This window comes from Stomoxys calcitrans, chromosome 2, assembly GCF_963082655.1.
Source record: "Stomoxys calcitrans chromosome 2, idStoCalc2.1, whole genome shotgun sequence".
NCBI classification, from domain to species: domain Eukaryota; kingdom Metazoa; phylum Arthropoda; class Insecta; order Diptera; family Muscidae; genus Stomoxys; species Stomoxys calcitrans.
In genome coordinates this window covers 85,032,328-85,057,863 of record NC_081553.1, presented here as the reverse complement: position 1 = coordinate 85,057,863, position 25,536 = coordinate 85,032,328, and the positions used below count along the sequence as shown (strand labels likewise).

General features: G+C 39.0%; 1 protein-coding gene across 2 annotated transcripts in view; it reads left to right on the top strand.

The window, feature by feature from the left end:
- Window positions 1–25,536, top strand: part of LOC106087842 (uncharacterized) — a 187,128-nt gene that overhangs the window by 734 nt on the left and 160,858 nt on the right. For both annotated transcript variants that reach the window (XM_059363014.1, XM_059363015.1), the window contains exons 2-5: window positions 51–139; window positions 3,781–3,880; window positions 17,485–17,594; window positions 20,418–20,521. In XM_059363014.1, the coding sequence (XP_059218997.1) occupies window positions 51–139; window positions 3,781–3,880; window positions 17,485–17,594; window positions 20,418–20,521 (403 nt within the window). The remainder of the gene's footprint in view (window positions 1–50; window positions 140–3,780; window positions 3,881–17,484; window positions 17,595–20,417; window positions 20,522–25,536) is intronic.

The following is a 25,536-nucleotide window of genomic DNA, read 5'->3' as shown; positions in this document are numbered from 1 at the left end:
AAAATGAGGTTTCTTTATGTGAAAACTTTATTTTGTGATTTTCCTTTTAGGCCACAACATGCGAGCGGATGAGGTGGCTCGCATTGCTGTTCTATCTGCAGTCCGCTATCATCGCGATCAAAAGGATGCCAATGGCGATGTAAGAACATATAGACAACCTTGGTTTAGTTTTTTTATGTTAATTAAGTTATGTATTTTTTAATTTAACCTTTCAAACAATTAGTCACAACTAAAATGTTAACTGGGTAGACTTCTTTCATATTAATGGTGTTATTTGATTCAGGCTTAAGCAACATCGACTTTTAATAATTCCTGATCTGTTTTGGCAGTGCACACTCCAGAGTTTACAGCATAAGTCTGGAATCTTCTTGCACTAGAACGAAACAATGTCTTAAAGTGGACGATATTTGCGGACGGCTTTTCAGATGGTATAGCCAGCATCAACCACACAAGATCTATCACAGAAGTATCTACGCCAGAGGAAAAGAATGAAAGAGGTTTCCGATCGTATACCCGTGATAAAACTTGAGGTCCAGTGCGATACTCTGCTGCCAGAGGCACAGCCTTGAATTGCAAGAACTTTGGTATTGTCCTCTGTAAGATCATGTTATACAGATGGATCAAAGCTAGAGGATAGAGTGGGCCTGGCGGTCTACATTGAGAACCCAGGGACTGAGATATGTTTTCAACTGCCTGACCATTAAGCGGCCCTGCAGGCGAAGATCTGGGCAATCACGGAATGCGTGAGGTGGTGGGGTGTTGACGCTAGGACGTCGAGTGGGAACATCTTTACGGAGAGTAAGGACAGGACAGGACAATAACAACCAAGTCGGTAAGGTCATGAACAGTCTTGAAGTATAAGAAGGAGATTAACGCCTTCTCTGAGGATAGCACGATCCACATCGTTTGGTTGCCGGGTCATAACGGAGCTGGAGGAATGAGAGCAGACGATTTGGCAGTGAAGGCCAGAGAACTGCCGCAAATAAACTTGGTTTACTCGAAGCCTTTCGGGGCAACGCAGTCCGAGTTAAGTACTTGGGCGACGAACGCCCATGTAATGCCCTATGAAACAGCGAAATAGACCGAAGAACGACGAATGGGAGTTCCGAATCGTGAAAACACTAGGCTATTATTGACAGGAAATAAGAACTAGGTCAGTATAGATTTCGGTATCATAACGGGACACATAGGACTACGAGCTTACTTATGCTGAATAGGAGGCCACCGTGGCGAAGAGGTTAGCATGTCCGCCTATGACGACTGGGCCCAAATCTCAGCGCGAACACCAGATAATATAATTTTGAGCGGTGGTAACGGCCCAAATCTCAGGTGGTTATGGCCCAAAGCCCAGCGTAAACACCAGAAAAAATGTTGAGCGGTGGTTATACCCTTACCAATGCTGGCTACTTTTTACGAATCTTATATACCCCCACCATGGATGTCATTTGTCGAGTTCTTTTCCCAGTATCTCTTTTAGGGCCAACAAAGGACAAAAGAAAAGAATTGCTATGCTTTTGAAGCAATATCAAGTTATGGTCCGATTCCGACCATAATTGCAGTGAATGTTGGAGACCATAGTAGAAACCATTGTGTAAAATATCAGCCAATTCGAAGAAGAATTTGGCGCCCTCTAGGGGCTCAAGAAATAAAATGGGAAGAATGGTTTATATGGGAGCTGTAACGGGGTAAAGACCGATTCAGACCATGTTTAATACGAATGTTGAAGGTCATGGGAAAAGCCGTTGTATAAAATTTCAATCAAATCTGACAAAAATTACCCCCTTTTGAGGCTCAAGAAGTCAAGACCCCAGATCGGTTTATATGGGAGCTGTATCAGGCTAAAGACCGATTTAGACCATATTTGATACGTATGTTAAAGGTCAAGGGAAAAGGCGTTGTAGAAAATTTCAACCAAATCGGATAAAAATTACGCCCTCTGGAGGCTCAAGAAGTCAAGACTCCAGATCGGTTTATATGACAGCTATATCAGGTTATGGCCCGATTTGGACTATACTTAGCAAAGTTGTTGGAAATCATAACAAAATACCTCATGCAAAGTTTCAACCAAAACGGATGAGAATTACGCCTTCTAGTGGCTCAAGAAATCAAGATCCATGATCGGTTTATGTGGCAGCTATGTCAAAACATGGACCGATATTGCCCATTTACAATTCCAACCGACCTACACTAATAGGAAGTGTTTGGGCGCCCTCTAGGGGATCAAGAAGTAAAATGGGGAGAAGGTTTATATGGGAGCTGTATCAGGCTATAGACCGATTCAGACCATATTTCACACGTATGTTGAAGGTCATGGGAAAAGCCGTTGTACAAAATTTCAACCAAATCGTATAAAAAATACGCTCTCTAGAGGGTCAAGACGACAAGACCCCAGATCGGTTTATATGACAGCTATATCAGGTTATGGACCGATTTCAATCATAATTAGCACATTTGTTGGAGGTCGTAGCGAAACATATCATGCCAAATTTCAGTCAAATCTGATAAGAATTGCGCCCTCTAGAGGCTTAAGATGTCAAGACCCCAGATCGGTCTATATGGCAGCTATATTCAAATATAGTCCGATGTGAACCATATTTAAGTCAGATGTCGGGAGGCTAAAAATAACCCACTGTTTTAAATTTCAGCGAAATCGGATAAAAAATAAAGCTTTTATAGCCTTCAGACCCTTTATCGGGAGATCGGTCTATATGGCAGCTATATCCAAATATAGTCCGATGTGAACCATATTTAGGTCAGATATCGGGAGGCTTAAAATAACCCACTGTTTTAAATTTCAGCGAAATCGGGTAATAAGTAAAGCTTTTATGGCCTTCAGACCCTTTTTCGGGAGATCGGTCTATATAGCAGCTATATCTAAATATGAACCGATCTAATCCATATTTAGGTCAGATTTTGGAAGGCTTAAAATAACCCACTGTTGCAAATTCTGTGGAATCAGGTAATAAATAAAGCTTTTATGGTCTTCAGTCCCTTTATCGGGAGATCGGTCTATATGGGAGCTATATTTAAATCCCATTTAAGTCCCATGTGAACCATATTTGGGTCAGTTGTTGGGAAGCCTTAAACTACTACACTGTTTCAAATTTCAGTAAAATAGGATGAAAAATAAAGTTTTTATGGGCATTAGACCCTTTTTCGAAAAATTGGTCTATATAGCCGCTATATCCAAATATGGTCCAATTTGGCCTGTTCAAGACCTTAACCAGCGTGCATCAAAAAGACGTATCTGTGTCATTCAATTCAATTCAGCTCAATGTCTCAAGTTTTGAAGGATCTAGAGTGATTACAACAGACGGACGGACGGACAGACGGACTGACAGATGGACGGACTGACAGACGGACGGACAGACGGACAGGCACACGGACATAGTTAAATCGTCTTAGAATTTTACGACGATTCGAAGTATATATCCTTTTGTAGGGTCGGGTCGATATTTCGATGTGTTGCAAAAGGAATGACTAAATGAATATACCCCCTATCTGTGGTGGGTATACAAACACTTCAACAACTTACAACGGAAAAAAGATCTAGCTAGCTACAAATTATGCCATTAAAACTTGGCCTAATTTTTGGATTTCTTAATCACAATTAATGTTTTTTTTTTTATTTTATCCATTTATCTGAACGAACAACACAATACCCACTTGCCCAATACATGCTTTCATATGCCTCCTTTTGTAATCCATGTTAAATGCTGTTTGTTCTCTATTTCCTCTCTTCCTCTCTCCACACACCACACCATATCCACCACCATTCAGGTATGCCTGATGGGCAAATACCACAACATCTTGTACATTGCATTACGCACTTGCTGGGACTGGGGCGTCCGGGATTCTGCGGTTGTTGTGGTTTTACTAGGTGAGTATCCTTGTTGCACATAAATGTGTACTGAGTGTTTGTAAATATGTTTGTTATGCTTATTTATCTTATACAAGTATGCGTTAAATACAAATTATCTCAGTTATATGGGCCAAGTTTAATTATTAAAACATTACATTTGTGTATATGCTAGTTGGCCGTATTGTGGAAAATTATAAGCACAAAGAGTTCGAATAAAAAGGGAAATGGTGTAAGAATATGTTGTTTGGATGTAAAAAAGGACTGTATCAAGCAGCTGTAACAAACTGATCCCCATCCTATGGTGGAGGGTATAAAAACATCAATGAGTAGAAAGTCCACTGACACTACGTCTGACCTGTTCATCTACAACTAATCAATCTGAAGGTCCGATCCCTACTTCTCAGCAGTCCATCCACTTGAAAGAGAACAATCAGATTCTCTCAATCTAACAATAAGATCATAACTTAGTCACTAGGATTTAAGTCACCTGTCCTGAAAAATCTTGAGACGATGAATAGGAACCTGGCGATGCTTGCTACCGAGATCTCATGTCGGGCCTTTCACCAGCAATTAACAAGCTGCCGATCGATTAGATGCTGCAGACATCATTCTCAAAAGCAGAGTATACTTCAATTGACATGTCCAGCGATGGTACTTCCAAAGTAAGAATGAGTAAAAGCGCGGGAAGTTCGGACGGGCCGAATCTTGGGTACCCACCACTATGGATTGCCCTAAAAATGTTTCCTTATTAACTGAGTTTATGTTTAAATTATTTTATAGCAATCAAATCGGCAAGTGATTGATCTTAAAATCTTAAAATGTTTAAAGAAGTCTTATCGGGATATCGGTACTTAGGGGGGGCTATATCACCATATTGACCGATTGGGATAAAACTTTGAACTGATGTTGTAAGTCATAAGATAGGTTTTAGGTTTCAAATTTCAAACAAATCAGGTGAAAATTTAGGCTTCTACGAGATCAAGAAGTCAAAAACGGGGATTGATTTATATGGGGGCTGTATCTGTTCACAGACCAATTCGGATCATACTTGGCATGAATGTTGGAAGATGCAAATTTAGGCATCTAGGCTCTCAAGAAGTCAAATCCAAGAATCGGTTCATATCGGGGCTAAATCAGTTGGATCGACTTGGATCGTACTTGATATGGATGTTGGAAGTCATAACTCAAGTCTTTGTTTCAGATTTCAGCCAAATCGGATGAAAATTTAAGCTTCTAGGGGCTCAAGAAGTTAAACCAGGGGTCGGTGTATATGGGGGCTATATAAGTCTATAGAGCGACTAAGATCGTACTTGGCAGGGATTTTGAAAGTCATAACAGAAGTCTTTGTTCTAAATTTCAGCCAAATCCGATGAAAATTAAGACTTCTAGGGGCTCTAGAAGTTAAATCCGTAATTCGGTTTATATGGGGGCTATATCAGTATATAGACCGATTCATAACACAAGTCTTTGTTCCAAATTTCATAAAAATCGATTGAAATTGAGGCTTGTAGGAAAGCAAGAAGTTAAAACCGGGAATCGGTTTATGTGGGGGATATATCTGTTTATGGCTCGATTCAACTCATGTACTGCTGGGATGCTGAACGACATAACAGAAGTCTTCGTTCCAAAGTTCAGCCAAGTCTGATGAAAATTGAGGCTCCTCCTAGGGGCTAAAGAAGTCAAATCGGGGAATCGGTTTATATTGGGGCTATATCCAAATCTGAACCGATATTATTAGTAATACCCAACGACCCACTTCAATGAGAAGTAAATGTGCAAAATTTCAAGCGTCTAGCTTTACACGTTCGCCCGCTATCGTGATTTTGACAGACGGACGGACGGACATGGCTAAATCGACTCAGAACGTCAAAACGTTCCAGAATATATGGGGTCCCAGATCAATAATTCGAAGTGTTTCAAATGGAATGACTAGATTAGTATACCCCCTATGGTGTGTACCCACAACCGTAGGAGGTGACGTAAAGACGTAATCCAACAAACCAAGGAACTTTTTACTCTTGCCAAGTAGTTTCGTCGGAAAGAACGAACAGAGGGACCAATAAGGAACAGTGGGATAAAAAGGAACAGATGAGCTGAGAAGACACAACCTGGAGTGGAGAAGGGAGTGGAATAGGTTATTTCGCTTGTCCAGCAGGAACAATGTGAGCGTTGCTTTGCTGGTCGAAAAAGGTCTCTAGGCAGAAAAAGCCATGCGTAAGAAAACAAATCAATATTCTCAGCCGTCTGGATCACACCCGGAGACGGGACCATTGGCCCAGAGGATGACAGCAGCGACATAATCTTTGAAGAATGATTTTGATAGGACAGAGTCAAGTGTATAGTTTCTCAAACGTGAAGTCCACGGAATTCGAACCGTAGTAGGATCGCCTATTTTCACTGTTTTATTCACAAAACCCTGTGCAAAAGCAAATGGGCTGATTATTACGGCATCAATCGACGAGGACTCATCACGCTTCCTGGGGATAGAGAATGTGGACTGATGCCTTGATTTCGTTTTTGACTGTCAGACTCCCGAGTTCAAAGTCACCTTTCCAGATTAACTCCGGGAAAGGGGACAAAGACGACCATCTGGAGAGAAAATATGAACGTTGCACTCCGCATCACATTAAAAAAATAAAAGCGTGCTAAGTTTGGCCGGGCCGAATCTTGGGAACCCACCACCATGGTTCTGGCTAAAATTTTATACAAAATTTATTTAGCTTAATTTTATTCTACATGCCAAACAAGCAAAAATTAAAGCTTCTAGGAACCAAACAAGGATGATTGAGAGGCCATGTTTGCCTACAATGGCAATAATGGGCCGAAATAACAGGTATTTCATAGTAGAAAACGAATTTGATATCCAATTTTGAGGCCAAGTGTTTGAGGGTCATCTCATCCCATAAACTCCCCCTAAACCAATTGGAATTGCGGCTCAAATAAAAGAAATTTTACAGTAGACCACGATGCTGAAATTTTTCAGGGCAAAGTGTATAGGTGGCCGCCCCACCCTACTTACCCCTCAAACTGGACATATTTGTTGATTATGGCAAAAAGGGGTCAAATCTGATATCCATTTTATGGCCAAGTGTTTCAGGGACGACTCATCTCATAAATCTGATATCCACTTTCGAGGCAACGGGACTGGCCACTCCAACTTCGAACCATAAAAAGGGCATTTATTACACGATTTCGTTTAAATTTGGCATTGTGAGTTTAGCTAGGCTTCTCACCATGCCTGGTAAGTTTCAGGTGAGTCCATATTTGAATATAGCTGTCCTTTATACCCATCATCCATGTTGAGGTCCTCATATTCTCTTTTCTTTGAGTCTCAATAAAAGGCTTGAACAAATGCGATTAAAAATTTAAAAATTTTGATGCCACATCCTTTGCTACAATTTTGGCAAACATTATTCCCTTAAATGTTAGCATAAATGTAAGGATTGCCTTGCGGGTTTGTGAGTCAGTATTACACATAAATATTCATAGCCTCGAACTGTTTGTTTATGCTGTCAGCAAACGACCTAACGCGCATTTCGATGTGATTTCGTATTCAATGGCCAATAACATTATGCGCGCTTGCTGCTCTATGCATTCAAATATAAATGCAGATGAATGTATGCATGAATGTAACGCATATCCTTTTATTTCCTGCTATAGCATTGAGCGTTGGCTGGTTGATGCATTGCTGTTGTAATATCAAATGTTGATATGTATGTTATGATGTTTTTTGTCCTTCATCATAATTTTCGGAGAATTTGTGAAAATGTAAAAAACCATCTTTGCATCACCATATGAATTATTTCTAAAAGAAAATTCGTAGAATTATTTTTTAGAACTTTAAAAAACAGTGCCACTAGCTAAAAAACAATTTTATGGAAAGTCTTGGAAGTTTGAAATGCCAAAGGTTTGAAATTGTGTTGGTTTAAAAAGCATTTGTAATACCCTACACCACCATTGCGGTACAGGGTATTATAATTTAGTGAATTTCTTTGTAACACCCAAAAGGAAGAGAGATAGACCACATTGATATGTATACCGATGGACTCTGAATCACTTGCTGATTCGATTTGGCTATGTCCGTGTGTCTGTCCGTCTGTCCATGTTAAAATGTGTACAAATTACAGGTCGTAATTTTCATCCCATCGTCTTGAAATTGGGTATGGACTTGTTTTTCGGCCTAGAGACAAAGCCGATTGAAATTGGACAAAATCGGTTCAGATTTGAATATAGCTCCCATATATATGTTCGTCCGATTTGCTGTAACATTGCAATAAAATGGTAATTGGTCAACCGATTCTCTCGAAATTTGGCAGGAAGGATTTTCTTATGACTCCCGACATTGCAGGTGAATTTCATAGAAATTGGTTCAGATTTGGATATAGCTCCTTTATTTTATATATACAAATCAATTTGTGTTTGTCGGTTTGTTTTTTTGTTCCGTATAGACTCAAAAACGGCTGAACCGATTACCTTGAAATTTTCACATATTATGAAGGTTGGTCTGGAAAGAAACGTAGGCAATATAATTTTTTGATATCAGGAGGGGGGGCGGACCCTCCCCCTTACCCAAAGTGGACCGATCGGGACAATATAGGATTCAAATGAAAGGTATTCAAGATTAGAGTACGAATTTAATAATAAAAGTTGGGTCCAAGTGCCTGGGGGTCCGCCCCAGCCCCAAAGCCCCTTAAAATAGGTTTATTTGACGATCATGACAATATGGGACTCAAATGAAAGGTATTCGGGAGTAGATTATGAATGTGGTCAGGAAGTAGGAATAGGCTTTATAATTTATTGATAACGGAGAGGGGCGGACTCTCCACCGTTACCCAAAAAACACCACCCAAAATCGAAAGTGGACCGATAAGGACAATATGAGGGGGGACGGACCCTCCCCCTTACCCAAAGTGGACCGATCGGGACAATATAGGATTCAAATGAAAGGTATTCAAGAGTAGAGTACGAATTTCATAATAAAAGTTGGGTCCAAGTGCCTGGGGGCTCGCCCCAGCAGCAAAGCCCCATAAAATAGGTTTATTTGACAATCATGACAATATGGGACTCAAATGAAAGGTATTCGGGAGTAGATTATGAATATGGTCAGGAAGTAGGAATAGGCTTTATAATTTATTGATAACGGAAGGGGGCGGCCCCTCCACCGTTACCCCAAAAACACCACCCAAAATCGAAAGTCGACCGATAAGGACAATATGAGGGGGGACGGACCCTTCCCCTTACCCAAAGTGGACCGATCGGGACAATATAGTATTCAAATGAAAGGTATTCAAGAGTAGAGTCCGAATTTCATAATAAAAGTTGGGTCCAAGTGCCTGGGGGCCAGCCTTAGCCCCAAAGCCCCTTAAAATAGGTTTATTTGACGATCATGACAATATGGGACTCAAATGAAAGGTATTCGGGAGTAGATTATGAATATGGTCAGGAAGTAGGAATAGGCTTTATAATATATTGATAACGGAAGAGGGCGGACTCTCCACCGTTACCCCAAAAACACCACCCAAAATCGAAAGTCGACCGATAAGGACAATATGGGTATCAATATGGGTTAATCGATTCGAAATATGGCAGGAGAGATTTTCTTATGACTCTCGATATTAAAAATGAATTTCATAGAAATCGGTTCAGATTTGGATATAGCTCACATATTTATATTCGTCCTAATTGCAGTAATAATGCAATAAAATGGTCATTTGTCAACCGATCCTCCTGAAATTTGTAAGGAACGATTTTCTCTTGACTCTCAATTTCATGGAAATCGGATAGATACAGTTTTCATATATATATATTGCCCGATTTTTATCCTAGAGTCACTGCAAGCGCATTTATGGACCAATCTTCCCAAAAATTTGTACAACGCTTTTCTTGAAAACTTTCACAACGTCTTTAAAGTTTGCTCGAAATCGGTTCAGATTTAGACATAGCTCACATATATATGTTCGTCCGATTTGCAGTAATCTAGCAATAAATTGGTCGTTTGTTAATCGATTATCAGGAAATATGGAAGGGAGGATTTTCTTATGGCTCTCGATATTACTGGAAATCGGTCCCATATATATGGGAGCTATATCTAAATTTGAACCGATTTCGATATATATATATATATATATATATATATATATATATATATATATATATATATATATATATATATATATATATATATATATATATATATATATATATATAAATCTGGACCGATTTCCAGTAATATAATATTAATATATATATATACATTGAGTTGCCCAAAAAGTAATTGCGGATTTTTTAAAAGAAAAGAAATGCATTTTTAATAAAACTTAGAATGAACTTTAATCAAATATACTTTTTTTACACTTTTTTTCTAAAGCAAGCTAAAAGTAACAGCTGATAACTGACAGAAGTAAGAATGCAATTACAGAGTCACAAGCTTGAAAAAATTTGTCAACGCCGACTATATGAAAAATCCGCAATTACTTTTTGGGCAACCCAATATATATATCGCCCGATTTTCATTTAGCACAACGCTTTCCTGGACGACTGCCACAGTATCTGAGAAGTTATCTCGAAATCGGTTCAAATTTAGATACAGCTCCCATATATATGTTCGTCCGATTTTGAGAAATATTGCAATAAAGCGCTCATTTGTTAACCGATTCACTCGAAATTTGGCAGGAAGGATTTTCTTATGACTCTCGATATTACTGGGGAATTTCATAGAAATCGGTCCAGACTTAGATATAGCTGCCATATTTGTATATCGTCCGATTTTCACTTCTAAAGCCACTGCAAGCGCATTTTTTGACACAAACGTGCCCAAATTTTGCGAGATCCATCAAAATTGGTTCAGTGTTGGATAAAGCTCCCACATTGTACTTATAGGGTAGGTGTAGAGTATTACAAAATCGGCACCGCCCGACTTTTGCCTTTCCTTACTGGTTTTTAAATAAACAAGTAAAAGCGTGCTAATGTCGGCCAGGCCGAATCTTATATACCCTCCACCATTGATCGGATTTGTCGAGTTCTTTCCCGGTATCTCTTTTTAGACAAACTAAGAATAAAACAAAATAATTGCTATACTTATTGAATTGAGTGTTGGAGACCACAGTAGAAGTCTATGTGTAAAATTTCAGTCAAATCGAATAAGAATTGGGCCTTTTAGGGGCTCAAGAAGTAAATTAGGGAGATCGGTTTATAGGGGAGCTATATCAGGTTGAAGACCGATTCAGACCATATTTGACACGTATATTGCAGGTCATGGGAGAAGCTGTTGTACAAAATTTCAGCCACATCGGATAATAATTACGCCCCCTTTGAGCCCAAGAAGTCAAGATCCCAGATCGGTTGATATAACAGCTATATCAGGTTGTGGACCAATTTGAACCATATTTGACACAGTTGTTGCAAGTCATAACAAAACACCTCGTGCAAAATTTCAGCTAAATCGGATAGTAATTGCGCCTTCTAGTGGGTCAAGAAGTCAAAATCCAAGATCGGTTTATATGGCAGCTATATCAGGTTATGGACCGATTTAAACCGTACTTAGCACAGTTGTTGGACGTCACAACGAAACACGTCATGCAAAATTTCAGCCAAATCGGATAGGAATTGCGCCCTCTAGAGGCTCAAGAAGTCTAGACCTCAGATCGGTTTATATGACAGCTATGTCAGGTTGTGATCCGATTTGAACCGTAATTAGCACAGTTGTTGCCATGTGAAGGAAAATTGTATTGAAATTATTTAAACTCAGCAAGCAGTGGTGAAGTTTCTTTTGAATTGCAAGTTTTCAATTTGGTACTTCAGAAACATAAACTTGTATTTTAAATCCCAAAATGGGGCTGTTATTAAAAAAATGCACAAACATTGTTCTATTATTGCTTAACTTAGTAATTCAAGTTTACCCTTTCTTTTTTGGATTAAAAAAATCTTTTCACGGCTATTTTAGAAATTTATAGGAAACTTAGTTTTTAAGCCAGAGACATAAAGAAGCTAGAAAAATCTATTCGAACTAATTGACTCTTATCCATTTCTTTGAACTTTAAATAAGAACTTCCTTGAAAACATAATTTAAATACATGTGCGTATTAGCTTTCCCTCCCTATTTTCTTTGAATGTGATTCGGTTTCAACACACCCCAGCCTTGGGTGTGAGGCCTTAGCTCGAAATGAGAATCTAATTAAAATTGCCCCATATATCTTGATACAAAAACGAGAGCACGATGAGATAATAGCACATTAAATTATGAATAATTACCGTATCAGTATCAGTTAATCTAGACACACATAAACACATTTGAGTACACACACACACACACTCGTAGCCATACACTACACAGTGAGACAAGTGTGCATATATAATTTAACTTTATCCTGATTATTTGCACGGCGCGAGAAAAACAACAACTTTATGGAAATTTCTTGTTATGCAGCCCCCAAAGGGAATCCATACAACCCATCTAACAACAGCCGTAGGATGTTGTATGGAAATGTATTTCCCATGCTGACAGCATCACAACAGCAACAGCATTTGAATCCTTGTTGAGTAAAAACAGAAAAAAAATACATTGCAAATATTTTTATAAACTACCGTGCATATAGGAACATTCATTTCAATTCTTAAGGGAGGAGTAACATTTCAATTTGAGTCAAAGGCACATAAGAGCTGAAAAGGAGCTGAGAATGTGAGGAACTTTTGTGGCAAGTGCTAAGACGGCTTTGTGAAACACTACGGAGCCTGATAGGAATATGTTTGAAATTGTAAAGGAAACATTTTCCGCTGTCTAGAAGCTCAAGAAGTCAAATCGGGCGAACGGTGATAAGCCATATCAGGTTATAAACCTTTTTGGACTATACTGCGCACAATTTCAGCCCAAGATCGGCTTATATGGCAGCTAAGAATCGATTTGGGACATATTTGCATAGTTGTTAAAAGTCAAAGCTAGGGTAGGAATTACGGCCTCTAGGGGCACAAGAAGTTAAGATCCAATATCGGTTTATATGGCAGCTTTATCAGGTTATGTAAAGTTAAGTTTGTGGTTAAGTTTAAGTGGCAGCCATCAGACTCCCTGAGACGTTTTCGTCTGTTGTGATCATCGCTGCGGAGTCGAGCAATTTTGACTTGATTCCGACTCCGACTCCAGGCAATTTGCTCGACTCCGACTCTGGAGTTGATTCCGGGCACTTAAAAATGCTATGTTTTATACCCATCATTGAGAATATAGGCAACGTATGAACCACGAGCTGTAGGAGCTGTATGACGACGATAGCATAGTTACACACATCAAAATACAACGGCTGCGTTGGCTAGGTCATGTTGTCAGAATTGATGAAGAAGTTCCAGCAAAGAAGTCTTTTGAAGGCAAACATGGTGGTACACGCAAACCGGGAAGACCAAAAGCCCGATGAAAAGATCAAGTGGTGGAAGACACCTCGAAACTTGGTGTTAGAGATTTAAGAATGAGAGCCGAAGATCGAGGCGCTTGGAACCCTATTCTACGTTCGGCTAGTGGAACAAACATTCTGTCATAGCCAATTAAAGTAAAGTAAGTTATATCCACCATTAAATAATGGGGGTGAGGTGCTTCAACCTAAGTAATATGGGTATCAAATAAAAGATATTAGCGAGTAGATAACGAATATGATAAAATAAATAAGTAAAATCATGCCAAGTTCGTCCGGGCCGAATCTTATATACCCTCCACCATGGATCGCATTTTTCAAATTCTTTGCCCAGTATCTCTTTATACGCAAACAAAGGATAATGGATAAAAATGCCCAAGCTATTGAAGCCATGTAACGTTATGGACCAATATTGACCATACTTAGTTTGGATGTTGGCATTGTGCAAAATTTCAGCCAAATCGGATAAGAATTGTGCCCTTTAGGGACCGAAAAAGCAATATCGGGAGAACGGTTAATATTGGAACTATATCAGATTATAAACAGATACAGACCATATTTGACCCACATGTTGCAGGTTGCAGCTGAAGTCGTTGTACAAAATTTCAGCCAAATCGGACTAGAATTTTACCCTCTATAGGATCAAGAAGTATAATCGGGAGATCATTTTTTATGGGAGCTAAATCCGGCTATGAACTGATATGAACAATACTTGCCATAGCTTTGGAAGTCAAAACAAAAGATTTCATGCAAAATTTAAGCCAAATCGGATAATGATTTTGCTCTCTTCAGCCTCAAGAAATCAAGATCCAAGATCTGTTTATATGGCAGCTATATCAAAACATGGACCGATTTGGACCACTTACATTCCAACCGAACTTCTCTAGTAAAGAGTACTTGGGCAAAATTTCGAGTACTTAGCTTTACACCTTCGAAAGTTTGCATACTTTCGACAGATAGGTGGACCGATAGACAGACAGAAGGACAAGGTTAGAACGACATAGAATGGCAAGACCATCATGAATATATATACTTTCTTGGGTCTCAGATCTATATTTCGATGTGTTTCAAACGGAATGGCGAAATCAGTATACCCCTATCCTATGGTGGAGGGTATAAAAATTGTACCTGGGAAGGACCTACAGGATCTTGAGAATTTTGGACTCCCTTTAACACTAGTCAATATGGATACCAAATGAAAGGTATTAAGGAGTAGATTATAAAAACGCAAAGAACAATTAAATTATAGTTATCTGCGGTGCTTTCTTTCCAATTTTAATTTTTATCCAAAATTTAGGATGAAGAGGAGAAGGAGGTTGATGAAGATATCACATGATGTAAATAGAGCTCAAATTAAATATACTCCTGAAGGCATTAAAATGGGATTGCCACATCCACGCAGCAGTCCTTGAATAGCGCCTACGACAACAAAAGGGAGTTCGTCCTCTCTGAGGGGTCATTTTGGGTCGCCATGTTACCGAGGGAATCGAGGGGCCCTAGAAACGGACTTCGGAATCTCGTTTCTGGGCTCAGAACTAAGGGGTGCACCCTTTAAAGCGCAGTTTTCCTCAAAATCTTTTCATTTTGTTAGTAACGCCTCCATATAATTATAATAAATATTTTCAATCTTCGTTTCATGGTTTTTCAAGTCGAGCTTAATGGCTAAGCGAATGCAACATCCAAAGGAGAGTTTGTCAAATGAGTCCTGAAGAAAAGAAATTGCTAGTTCCTCAGACAAGGTAGGACAAATGTCACCCCATTATCCCATCGGCACCATCGTGAACTATGTCCGTCCGTCTGACCGGCCTACAGTTCACAGGCTGTTGTTCATCGTACTTATAGTCGAGATCATAAGCTCAAATTCTATGTGAAATCTCAACTACTACTACCAGACTGTTCACTGTAGGCTTTTCACTGAGCAATATATCTTCAAACAAACTCCAAACTCCTCTCTATGGCCATTGCCTTCATTTTATTCCCTTGTCAACGTGGCAAGTTCCGCTTCCCGGCGTCAACATGACCACCACACATGTGTTGGATTTTGTTTTGGAGACGAGCTTTTCGTCTTCCAAGTTGCCCGTGCTCAGGGTGTACTATCATCTTGTTCATCTGGTTGGCTTTTAACAGCCGGTCATGTGAGTCAATTTTCGTTTCATTGTTTTCCAAGTCGAGCTTAATGACCAAGTGAATGCAACATCCAAAGGAGAGTTTGTTAAATGCGTCTTGGAGAAAAGAAATTTCCAGTTCCTCAGACAAGACAGGACAAAATTTCATTAAAATGTTTGTAAAGGCAAAATTTTAATCAAACTTTTTCTAACTTCAATCAAATTTTTTCTGAAAACAAAATTTAAAAGAATTTTTTTTTTAAAACAATGAAATTGTTTCTAATGAAATAATTTCAATGAAAATTTTCTAAAGACAAAATTTAAATGAAATATTTCTTAATCTTAAATTTCAATGACAAAATTTTAAGACATGAACAATGGGCAAATTTGACCATAAACATTTCATTAAGGAAAAGGGGCAAACTTCTCACATATCAATGAGTGATATATGTTTCAAATTTAAGCTGAATGATAAGGGCCTCCTTTTTATAGCCGAGTCTGGGTCTTTCTGGGGTCTTGACTTCTTGAGCTACTAGAGGGCGCAATTATTATCCGATTTGGCTGAAACTTTGCATGTGCTGTTTCGTTATGACTTTCACCAACTGTGCTAAGAATAGTTCAAATCGGTCTATAACATGATATAGCTGCCATATAAACCGATCTGGAGTCTTGACTTTTTGAGCCACTAACAATTCCTATCCGATTGGGTTAAATTTTTGCATGAAGTGTTTTGTTTTGACTTTCAACAACTCTGTTAATATGGTTCAAATCCGTCCATAACCAGATGTAGCTGCCATATAAACCGATCTTGGATATGGACTTCTTGAGCCACTAGACGAAGCAATTCTCATCCGATTTGGCTGAAATTTTGCATGAGGTGTTTTATTATGACTTTCAACAACTGTGCTAAGTATGGTTCAAACAGGTCCATAACCTGATATAGATGCCATATAAACCGATCTGGGATCTTGACTTCTTGACTAGTGGTTCAAGAAGTCAAGATCCCAGATCGGTTTATATGGCATCTATATCAGGCGCAATTATTATCCGATATAGCTGAAATTTTGTTCAACGGCTTCTCCCATGACCTTCAACATTCATGTCAAATATGGTCTAAATCGGCCTATAGCCTGATACCTATAAACCGATCTCCCTATTTTACTTCTTCAGCCCCTAGAGGGCGCAATTGTTATTAGATTTTTCTGAAATTTTACACAATGACTTTTACTATGGTCTCCAATATTCAATTCAATTATATTCCGAAATTACCCATAACTTGATATAGTTCCAATAACATTGCAATTCGTTTTTTATCCTTTGTTTCCGTTTGCCTAAAAAGAGATACCGTGGCAAGAGCTCGACAAATGCGATCCATGGTGGAGGGTATACAAGGTTCGGCCCGGCCGAACTTTGCACGCTTGTACTTGTTTAATCATGATTTGCCGCTTTGAATAATTTTTTTACAGATAATTGCCTGAAAATAAAATTTGTTGACTAAATTTTTCCCAATGACATGGTGCACCTACGACTCTCCTCTGGTGTAGGGTATTATAAACCTTATATTTTCATTACTAAAATACTTACACTTAGCGTATGTACATGTCATATATGTATGTATGTGGATGTGGATGTGGATGTGGACTTAAGGGCTAAATCCCAGTTTCGTTATGTGAATACAAATGTCGCACATACTCATACACACAACTTGACTACGGAAAGTGTTTTTTTGTTTTGTTTTGCTTTGCTCGCAGTGTCAACTAATGAGCTTTTATGCCGCAATTTATTCAACATCGTACAGTTCGCCCTGGCGTATGAGTGTTCCTAGGCGATTTAGTGCCATAGTACGTATACGCCCGAGTGTATGCAAATGAAATAATAATCATCATCATCATCATACGTTTTGATGTTCCCAAAGTGCAGCAATTCATTTTTATCTCAAAATAATGTGTATGTCTATATGTATAAGAATTTCATGTATTATTTCATATGTTGAAGATGATGGTATCTGGCAAACAATAAACTCATATCTTGTTCTTTAACATTCTTATGTGCATTATATCTGGCTTACTCATATGTTTTGTTTTGGTTTTTTTTTTCTTCTTTTATTTCGTTTTCATTTCAGAGGAAATTTATGCATGTGAAAAGACATTCGAGCGCATATTCCTGGGAGCTTTGTTTGGACCTAATGCACCACATTTTATTGCGGGCTGGCGCAGTGACTTTCGAGATCAGGTTAAGCTGCTTAAATCTTAAAAATGCATGCATTTACTTGTATGAGCCAAGGCAAAAAAAAAAAAAAAGAAAAAAAAAACAATTGAAATACCATATTTTTTTCTTTTACTTAACAACAATGCAATGCTTGCTTTGTATTATTTTATTGTAGTGCTGTGTTGTGTTGTATTTTGCATTTATTTGTTGTGCTTTACACTTGCTCTTTTGGATTATTTGTTTATCGTTTTTTTGTGCAGAATAGCACAGTGCTCTCAAGTCGACATAACTAGAGATGGGTTTATATCGGGTAAATACCCAATAAGTACCTTTTTGGGGTATTTATTTGGCTATTTATAAACTTGAGAAAATCTTGGGTGTTCAATACCCAATAAGTACCTTTTTTGGGTATTTATTTTTCTATTTATAAACTTGAGGAAATCTTGGGTGCTCAAATATTTTGCAAGGAATTTTTGATGATTTCTAATTCTTTGTATATAAACCTGACCTTCTGATCTTATAAAGTAGGATTTTAGTTATATATAGCCGCTATGTAGACCGATCGCCAGACTTAAAGTCGTGAGGCAATAAATTGATAATTTTTTCATCCGATTGCGACGAAATTTTGGACAGTGAGTTCTAGTAGTCCCCTACCCATTTCTGTGAAGCATGGTTCAGATCGGACTATATTTGGATATAGCTGCCCTATAGACTAACCGTCCGATATAGGGTATTGAAATGATAAAAGATCCATTTATTATCCGAATTCTATGAAATTTTGACATAGTGTGTTCTGGTAGACCCCTACCTATTCCTGTAAAATGTAGTCCAGATTGAACCATATTTGGATATAGCTGCTATATAGACCGAACTCCCGATATAGTGTAATGAGCTATAAAAGGAGCATTTTTAATCTCATTTCGATGAAGTTTGGCACAACAACTTTTGGTACCCTTTTAAACCTTTTTATTGAATATCGTCCAGATTGGGCCATATTTGGATATGGCTGCCATATAGACCGACCTCCCGATATAGAGTGAGTTTTGATAGACCTCTACACCTTTGTGTCGAATATCGTCCTGATAGCTTTTCTCCACAGAGTCGTCGCACTGCGGCACGTCGTTCGGACTAGGCTATAAAAAGGAGGCCCCTTAAAACTTAAAATCGCAGAGCACTCATTGACATGCGAGAAGTTTGCCCCTGTTCCTTAATGGAATGTTCATGGGCAAATTTGCAAATCAAGGGAGCGGTCTATATGGCAGCTATATGCAAATCTGGACCGTTTTGAATCAAATAAAACAAGGATGACGAGGGCCCCAACACAATTCACTGATCCAAATTTCTGCGAAATCCAGAAATCGGTCTATATGGCAGCAATATCCAAGCTTGAACTGATCTGCAACAAAAAAAAAAGACAAGAATATCGAAGGGCCTAACGTAACTCACTGTCCCAAATTTCTGCGAATTTGGATAATATTTGAAACTTTTATGGGCTTAAGACCTTAAATCGGCAGATTGGTCCATATGGTAGCTTTATCAAAATGTAGTCCGATCTGAACCATATTTGGGTCGGATGTCGGAAGTCTTAATGCATCTCTCAGTTTTAAATTTCAGTGAAATCGGGTAATAAATAAAGCTTTTATGGGCTTCAGACTCCAAATGAGAAGATCGGTCTATATCAAAGCCATATCTAAATAAAGTCCTATCTCAACCATATTCGGGACGGGAGGCTTAAAACAACTTGCTGATTCTAATTTCAGCGAAATCGGGTAATAAGTGCAGTTTTCAGATCCTAAATCGGCTGACCGGTCTCTATGACAGCCTTTTCCAAACATAGGCCGATTTGGCCCGTTGAAGAACTTAATTTTCATGCCGTTAAAAAACGTGCCTGTGCCAAATTTCAGCTCAATATCTCAATTTTTGAAGGCTGTAGAGTGATTTCAACAGACGGACGGACACACAAACGGACATTGTTAAATCGCCTTAGAATTTTACGACGATCCGAAATATATATATTTTATAGAGTCGGAAATGTATATTTCGATGTGTTGTAAACGGAATGGCTATATGAATATAACCCCTAGCCTATGGTGGGGGCATAAAAAAGCATTTAAAAATCAAGGCAAAAATGTGATATGCAAAATGCATAGCGCAAGTGATCGCGATTTTCTCAAAATTTTCTATAAATAATTCCTTCGAAATTGTTTTCTAAAAAAACATTTGTCGACATTTGTTCTAGGGAAAATTTTCAAGAATTTTGTTTTTACAAAATTTTTCTCTGCAAAAAATTTGCTAGACATTTTTATAAAGGAAATTTCTTAGAATTTTTTTATAAAAGAAAAAAAAAACAGAAAATTTTTAATAATTCTTTTCTTCTTCTGTAGGAACTTTTGTCGAAATTGTTTTTATTAGAAAATTTTCTCGACATTTTTTTACACAAAATTTTCTCGACAATATTTTTTCTTCCGGAAATTTCCTCGAATTTTTTTTTCGTATATAAAATTGTGAAATTGTTTTTTTTTTTTTTTTTAATTGATTCAGTCTGATTTCCTAGAAATTTTATTTCTCCATAAAATGGTATAAAGTTTAATTTTATAGAAAATTTATTATATTGTCATAAAAACTTTCTTCTTGATTATTTTTCCACACAAAATGTTGTCTTTAAAACCACTGTGCTTCATAAATCGTTTTTTTCTGATTGTTTGCTTTTTTGTGTGTTTCTTTACTATTGTACATATATCCTTTATTTGCATTGTTGTTCATTGAATTGTTTCTTTTGGTGTTTGTTTTGTTTGTTTTTTTTTCATGTATTTCAACAACCTTCACCACAATAACTTAACCCCAAAGGATGAGAACACAAGAGCCATGGTTTATTTTTTACGTCATGCAACAAGTCTGGGTATGACACTGCCCGTTTGGATTGCTCGTTATGAGCAGGAACGTTTGGTAAAGTAAGTAAATATGAATCAAATGATTTTGCAATATTTTAAATTAAGATTTTAACAAAAACAAAAAAAAAGCATTTGGTAGGTAACTAAAAAAAATTGGAATGCGCCATTTCCAAACATTCCACCAAAACTCAAACAAAAACAAAAATTATTTGACATTTCCATAAAGAAAATCTGCCAAATAAACCAATTTCAAAGCTACACTAAGTTTTGTGAATAGCGATGTTAAACTTTAAGCTTTAATAAAAACAGATGCAAACGATCTCAGTTAAAACTTCAATGAAATTTTCTCTAAAGACAAAATTTCCATGAAATTTTCTCTAAAGTCAAAATTTCAATGAAATTTTCTCTAAGATAAAATTTCAATGAAATTTTCTCTAAGACAAAATTGCCATGAAATTTTCTCTAAAGACAAAATTTTAATGAAATTTCCTTTAAAGACAAAATTTGAAATTTTTTATAAAGAAAAAATTTCTATAAAATTTTTTCTAAAGACAAAAATTTAATGAAATTTGCTCGAAAGAAAAGATTTTCTCTAAGAACAGCATTTTAATGAAAATTTCGCAGAGGTTAGCGTGTCTGCCTATGACGCTGAACGTTTTAGTTCTAATACTGGTGAAAAGATCAGAAAAAGATTTTCAGCGGGGGTTTTCCCCTCCAAAGTTTGCCGACATTTGTGAGGTACTATGCCGTGCATAGAAACCATGAAAAACTTATCCTCAAAGGAGTGTTGCACTGCGGCACGTCGTTCGGGCTCGTCTATAAAAAGTGGGACTCTTATCACTGATATGTGAGAAGTTGGGCCCTGTTGCTTAACGGAATTTTCATAGCCAAATTTGCTTTGCATTTGGAAGAATGTGTGGTCAAAAGGCGGGAACGCAGCAAAGAGCAGTGTTCTCGCCGATTCTCCTAGTGATAAACAAAGTCCTGTTGAATCTCAACGGAGACGGCGTGAGAATGATCGCTTATGCGGACTGTGTCATCCTATTGATTCGAGGCAAAGTTTTGTCGACAATCAGCGAGACTATGGAAAGATCACTGTGAATGTTATCGAGAGGGCTATGAAATAAGTGATGAGAACTAACCTTACTAAGACGGAGCTGGTGCTCTTAACTTGGAGATATAAGATACCGGATTTCAAACTCCTGTCTTCAGACGTGACCATTTTGTAGTGTCAAAGGTGGCGGCATACCTAGGCCTAGCTCTCGATTCGAAACTTTTCTAGAAAAGGGTCACCGAGGAAAGGTGTCATAAAGCATGTGCGCCTTCTACTCCTGCAGAAGGACGTTCGGTAAAAAATGGGGAGTCAGCCCGAAGATAATGTAATGGATGTACACGGGTATTGTGAGACCAATGCCGACATATGGAGCACAGGTATGGTGGAAGGATGTGAAGAAGACTACACGAACCTGGAAACTTCGAAACGCCCATGTGTCCCGTTATGATACCAATAGCTACACTGACCTCCTTCTTGCTTCCTTTCAGTAATAGCCTCACGATCTGGATCCACCCATACGATTTTCGCCGTCCAACCGACCGTTTCGCTGTTCCACAATGTTGCATGCGCATTCATCGCCCACAACTTTAACTCGGACTGCGTCGATGCGAAAGGCTTCGGGGTTACCCAAGTTTATTGACGGCAGTCCTCTGGCCTTCACCGCTAAATCGTCTGCCCTCTCATTCCCCCTTACTCCGTTATGGCCGGCACCCAAACGACGCGGGTTTTGCCATCCTCAGAAAACGCGTTAATCTCCTTCATACACTGCAAGACTGTTCGTGACCTAGCCGTCCTGGTTGTTATTGCCCTTATGGCAATTTTACTGTCGGTAAAGATGTTCACATTCGACGTCCTTGCGTTAGCACCACACCACCTCATGCATCCCGTGGTCGCCCGGATCTCCGCCTGCAGGTCCGCATTATGATCAGGCAGTCTAAAACAGATCTCAGTCCGTAGGCTCTCAATGTAGACCCCAAGGCCCACTCTGTCTTATAGCTTTGATCCAGATGCAGATGGCAATACTAGGGTTCGTCAGTCCAAGACTGTGCCGCTGGCAGCAGTGCCTCGCACTTGACTTCAAGGTTCATCTCAGGTATCCGATCGGAAACCTCTTCCCTTCCTTCAAGGTTTCCTATCGTCGCCTCGATTATACCGTGATGCTATGAGCTGCTTCCATCCTCAATCCATTCTCCCATCGCCTTAAGTCTCATAGCCTCAGTGGCTGCCTCACACTTAATCTGTATGTCAATGGGTTGGATATCTAGAATAGTCTCCAGGCTCTAGTGGGCGTGGTCCTCACCGCTCCGCCTATGCCAAGACAACATGTTCTCTGAACCTGTTGTATGGTCCTTATGTAGCACTTTTTCTCCATAGCAGTCCACCAAACTACTGAGGCGTAAGTAAGCATTTGTCTAATCACGCTCCTGTAGAGCCAGTGGACTATCCTCGGATTCAGGCCCCATTTCGAGCCTACGTTCCGTCTACACAGTGCCTAACATCTGTGAGCCTTCTCAGTACGCTCCTGAATGTGACACTTCTAATTCAGTTTCCTGTCCAAGAGCACACCTAAGTATTAGACCTTGTCAGATATCGAAATGGTCTTATTGACGAAACGTGGTGCATAAAATTGGCCCACCTTCGTCTTCCTCGTGAACAGGCATATTTCAGTCATCTCTGGGTTAACATTGAGACCTCTGGGCCTAGCCCAGTCATATGCCATATGCAAAACCCTTTCGGCCTTTCTGCATAGCTTGTTCGGATCCTTACCCCTTAAAAGTATTACAACATCGTCTACGTAGCAGACGGGTTCAAATCCCTCCTCAGTCAACATCCGTAATAGGATGTTTATGGTGGTCACCAATAAGAGTGGCGATAAAATGCCCCCTGTGGCGTGCACTGTGCCACTTTCTCCCTTATATTTATGCCATGGGACACACAATTTATCCACCTGTTCCTTAGCATATGGTTTATCCAGTCTCTAAGGACCGGGTCCACCCGGTACTGGTCTAAGATTTCAACCGTACTTGGAACAGTTATTGGAAGTCGTAACAGAACACTACATCCAAAATTTTAGCCAAATCGGACAAAAATTGCGGCTTTCATGTTCTTAAGATATCAAATCGAGAGATATGGTTATATGGGAGCTATACTTGGTTAAAGACCGATTTCAAACGTACCTGACACGGTTTTTGGACCATGTAACAAAACACCACATGCGAAATTTCAGCCCAATCGGATAACAACTGCGGTTTCTAGGGGCTATATATGTCAAATCGATAGATAGTTTAATATGGGAGCTACACCCAAATCTAAACCGATATGGCCCATTTGCAATACCCGAGGACCTACCGTCCGTCCGTCCTTCTGTGATTTCGACAGACGGACGGACTGAGGGAGGGACGAACGGAGGGACGGACTGAGGGATGGACGGAGGGACGGACCCGAGGACCTACCGTCCGTCCGTCCTTCTGTGATTTCGACAGACGGAGGGAGGGACGAACGGAGGGACGGACTGAGGGATGGACGGACGAAGGGACGAACGGAGGGACGGACGGAGGGAGGGACGAACGGAGGGACGGACTGAGGGATGGACGGAGGGACGGACGAAGGGACGAACATAGGGACGGACGGAGGGACGGACGGACGGACGGACGGAGGAACGGACGGACGGACGGACGGAGGAACGGACGGAGGGACGGACGGAGGGAAGGACGGAGGGACGGACGGAGGGACGGACGGAGGGACGGACGGACATGGCTAGATTAAATCAAAATATACAGACTATCAAAAATATTTTATTTTATGGTATTTATGACTGAGTATATCCCCCTCCTATGGTGGTGGGTATAAGAAAATCACTAAAATTTTACCTGAGAATTTTATAGAAATATTTTCTTCAGAGAATAATTTTATAGAAATTTTTTGTTCAGAGCATATTTTATCCAATTTTTTTGTTTTTCATAAAAAAGTTTGTCAAATTTTGAGGTTTTTAGAGAAGATTTGGTGGGAAGCCAAAGTGGTGTAGAACATCAGAAGAAATGTTTGCCTATGGTAAACCCTTTATTAAAGCTGGCTTAATTTGATAAAACTTCTTTACCTAGTGGTGTCGCACGAACTCGGCATAAAAGGGATGGGCTTAATCACTAAGCTTAAACTTTGATCGGACTACACACATTTATATGAGAGAAGGATCCCCTGTTGATTAATGGAAAGTTCATGAGAAATTTTTGTTAAGAGAAGGTTTTCTGGCTTTTAGAGAGCATTTCAAGGAATTTTGTTTTTGTGGGAAAAATAGGTATCTTTGGAAAATTTCAAAATATTTTTTTTCCCACATTAGCACTTCAATCCTGGATTTAAATTTACAGCACCCTAGACATCAAAACATTGATTTACAAATTGTAATAAAAGCTTTTACAAAAGAAATAAAATCCATTTAAAATTCATTTCTAGGTCATTGTACTCCATATGGTATTTCTAGCTTAAAATCCTTTCATTTCTTGCCATCACTTGGCTGAATGTCTGACTTTCAAGAAAAGAAAAGAAAAAAAACTTTACAACCCCAATAAGCATAACTGCGGTCTATCATTCCAAACGACCATAATGCCAGCCTGACAACATCCATCCATCCATCCATTCATTCACTCATTCATTTTGAACATTTAAAATGTAAATGTTGGCAGCTTGGTTTTGTTGCATAAAAATGGGTTATTGCCATGTCAGACAGCCACCATACTGTCAGTCAGTTCGTCAGTCAGCTTGGCTGCTTAAAAAAAATCCTTTAACACCTTTCGTTTGTAGTCCATACAAAGTAAGTGCTGTAGCTGCGGCTGTTGCCGAAATGTTTCTTTTCTTTTGCCTTACTTTGATTAAAGTTTATGTTGTTGGTGCTGTCTTGTTGCCAACAACAAGAGACAAGAACAAGAAAAATGTCAAAGTTGACAAGGTACAACGCAATACAACAGAAATATATGCGTATGCAAGAAAGAATTGTCGTAGTCTCCTTGAAATGCCTTCACTTGTG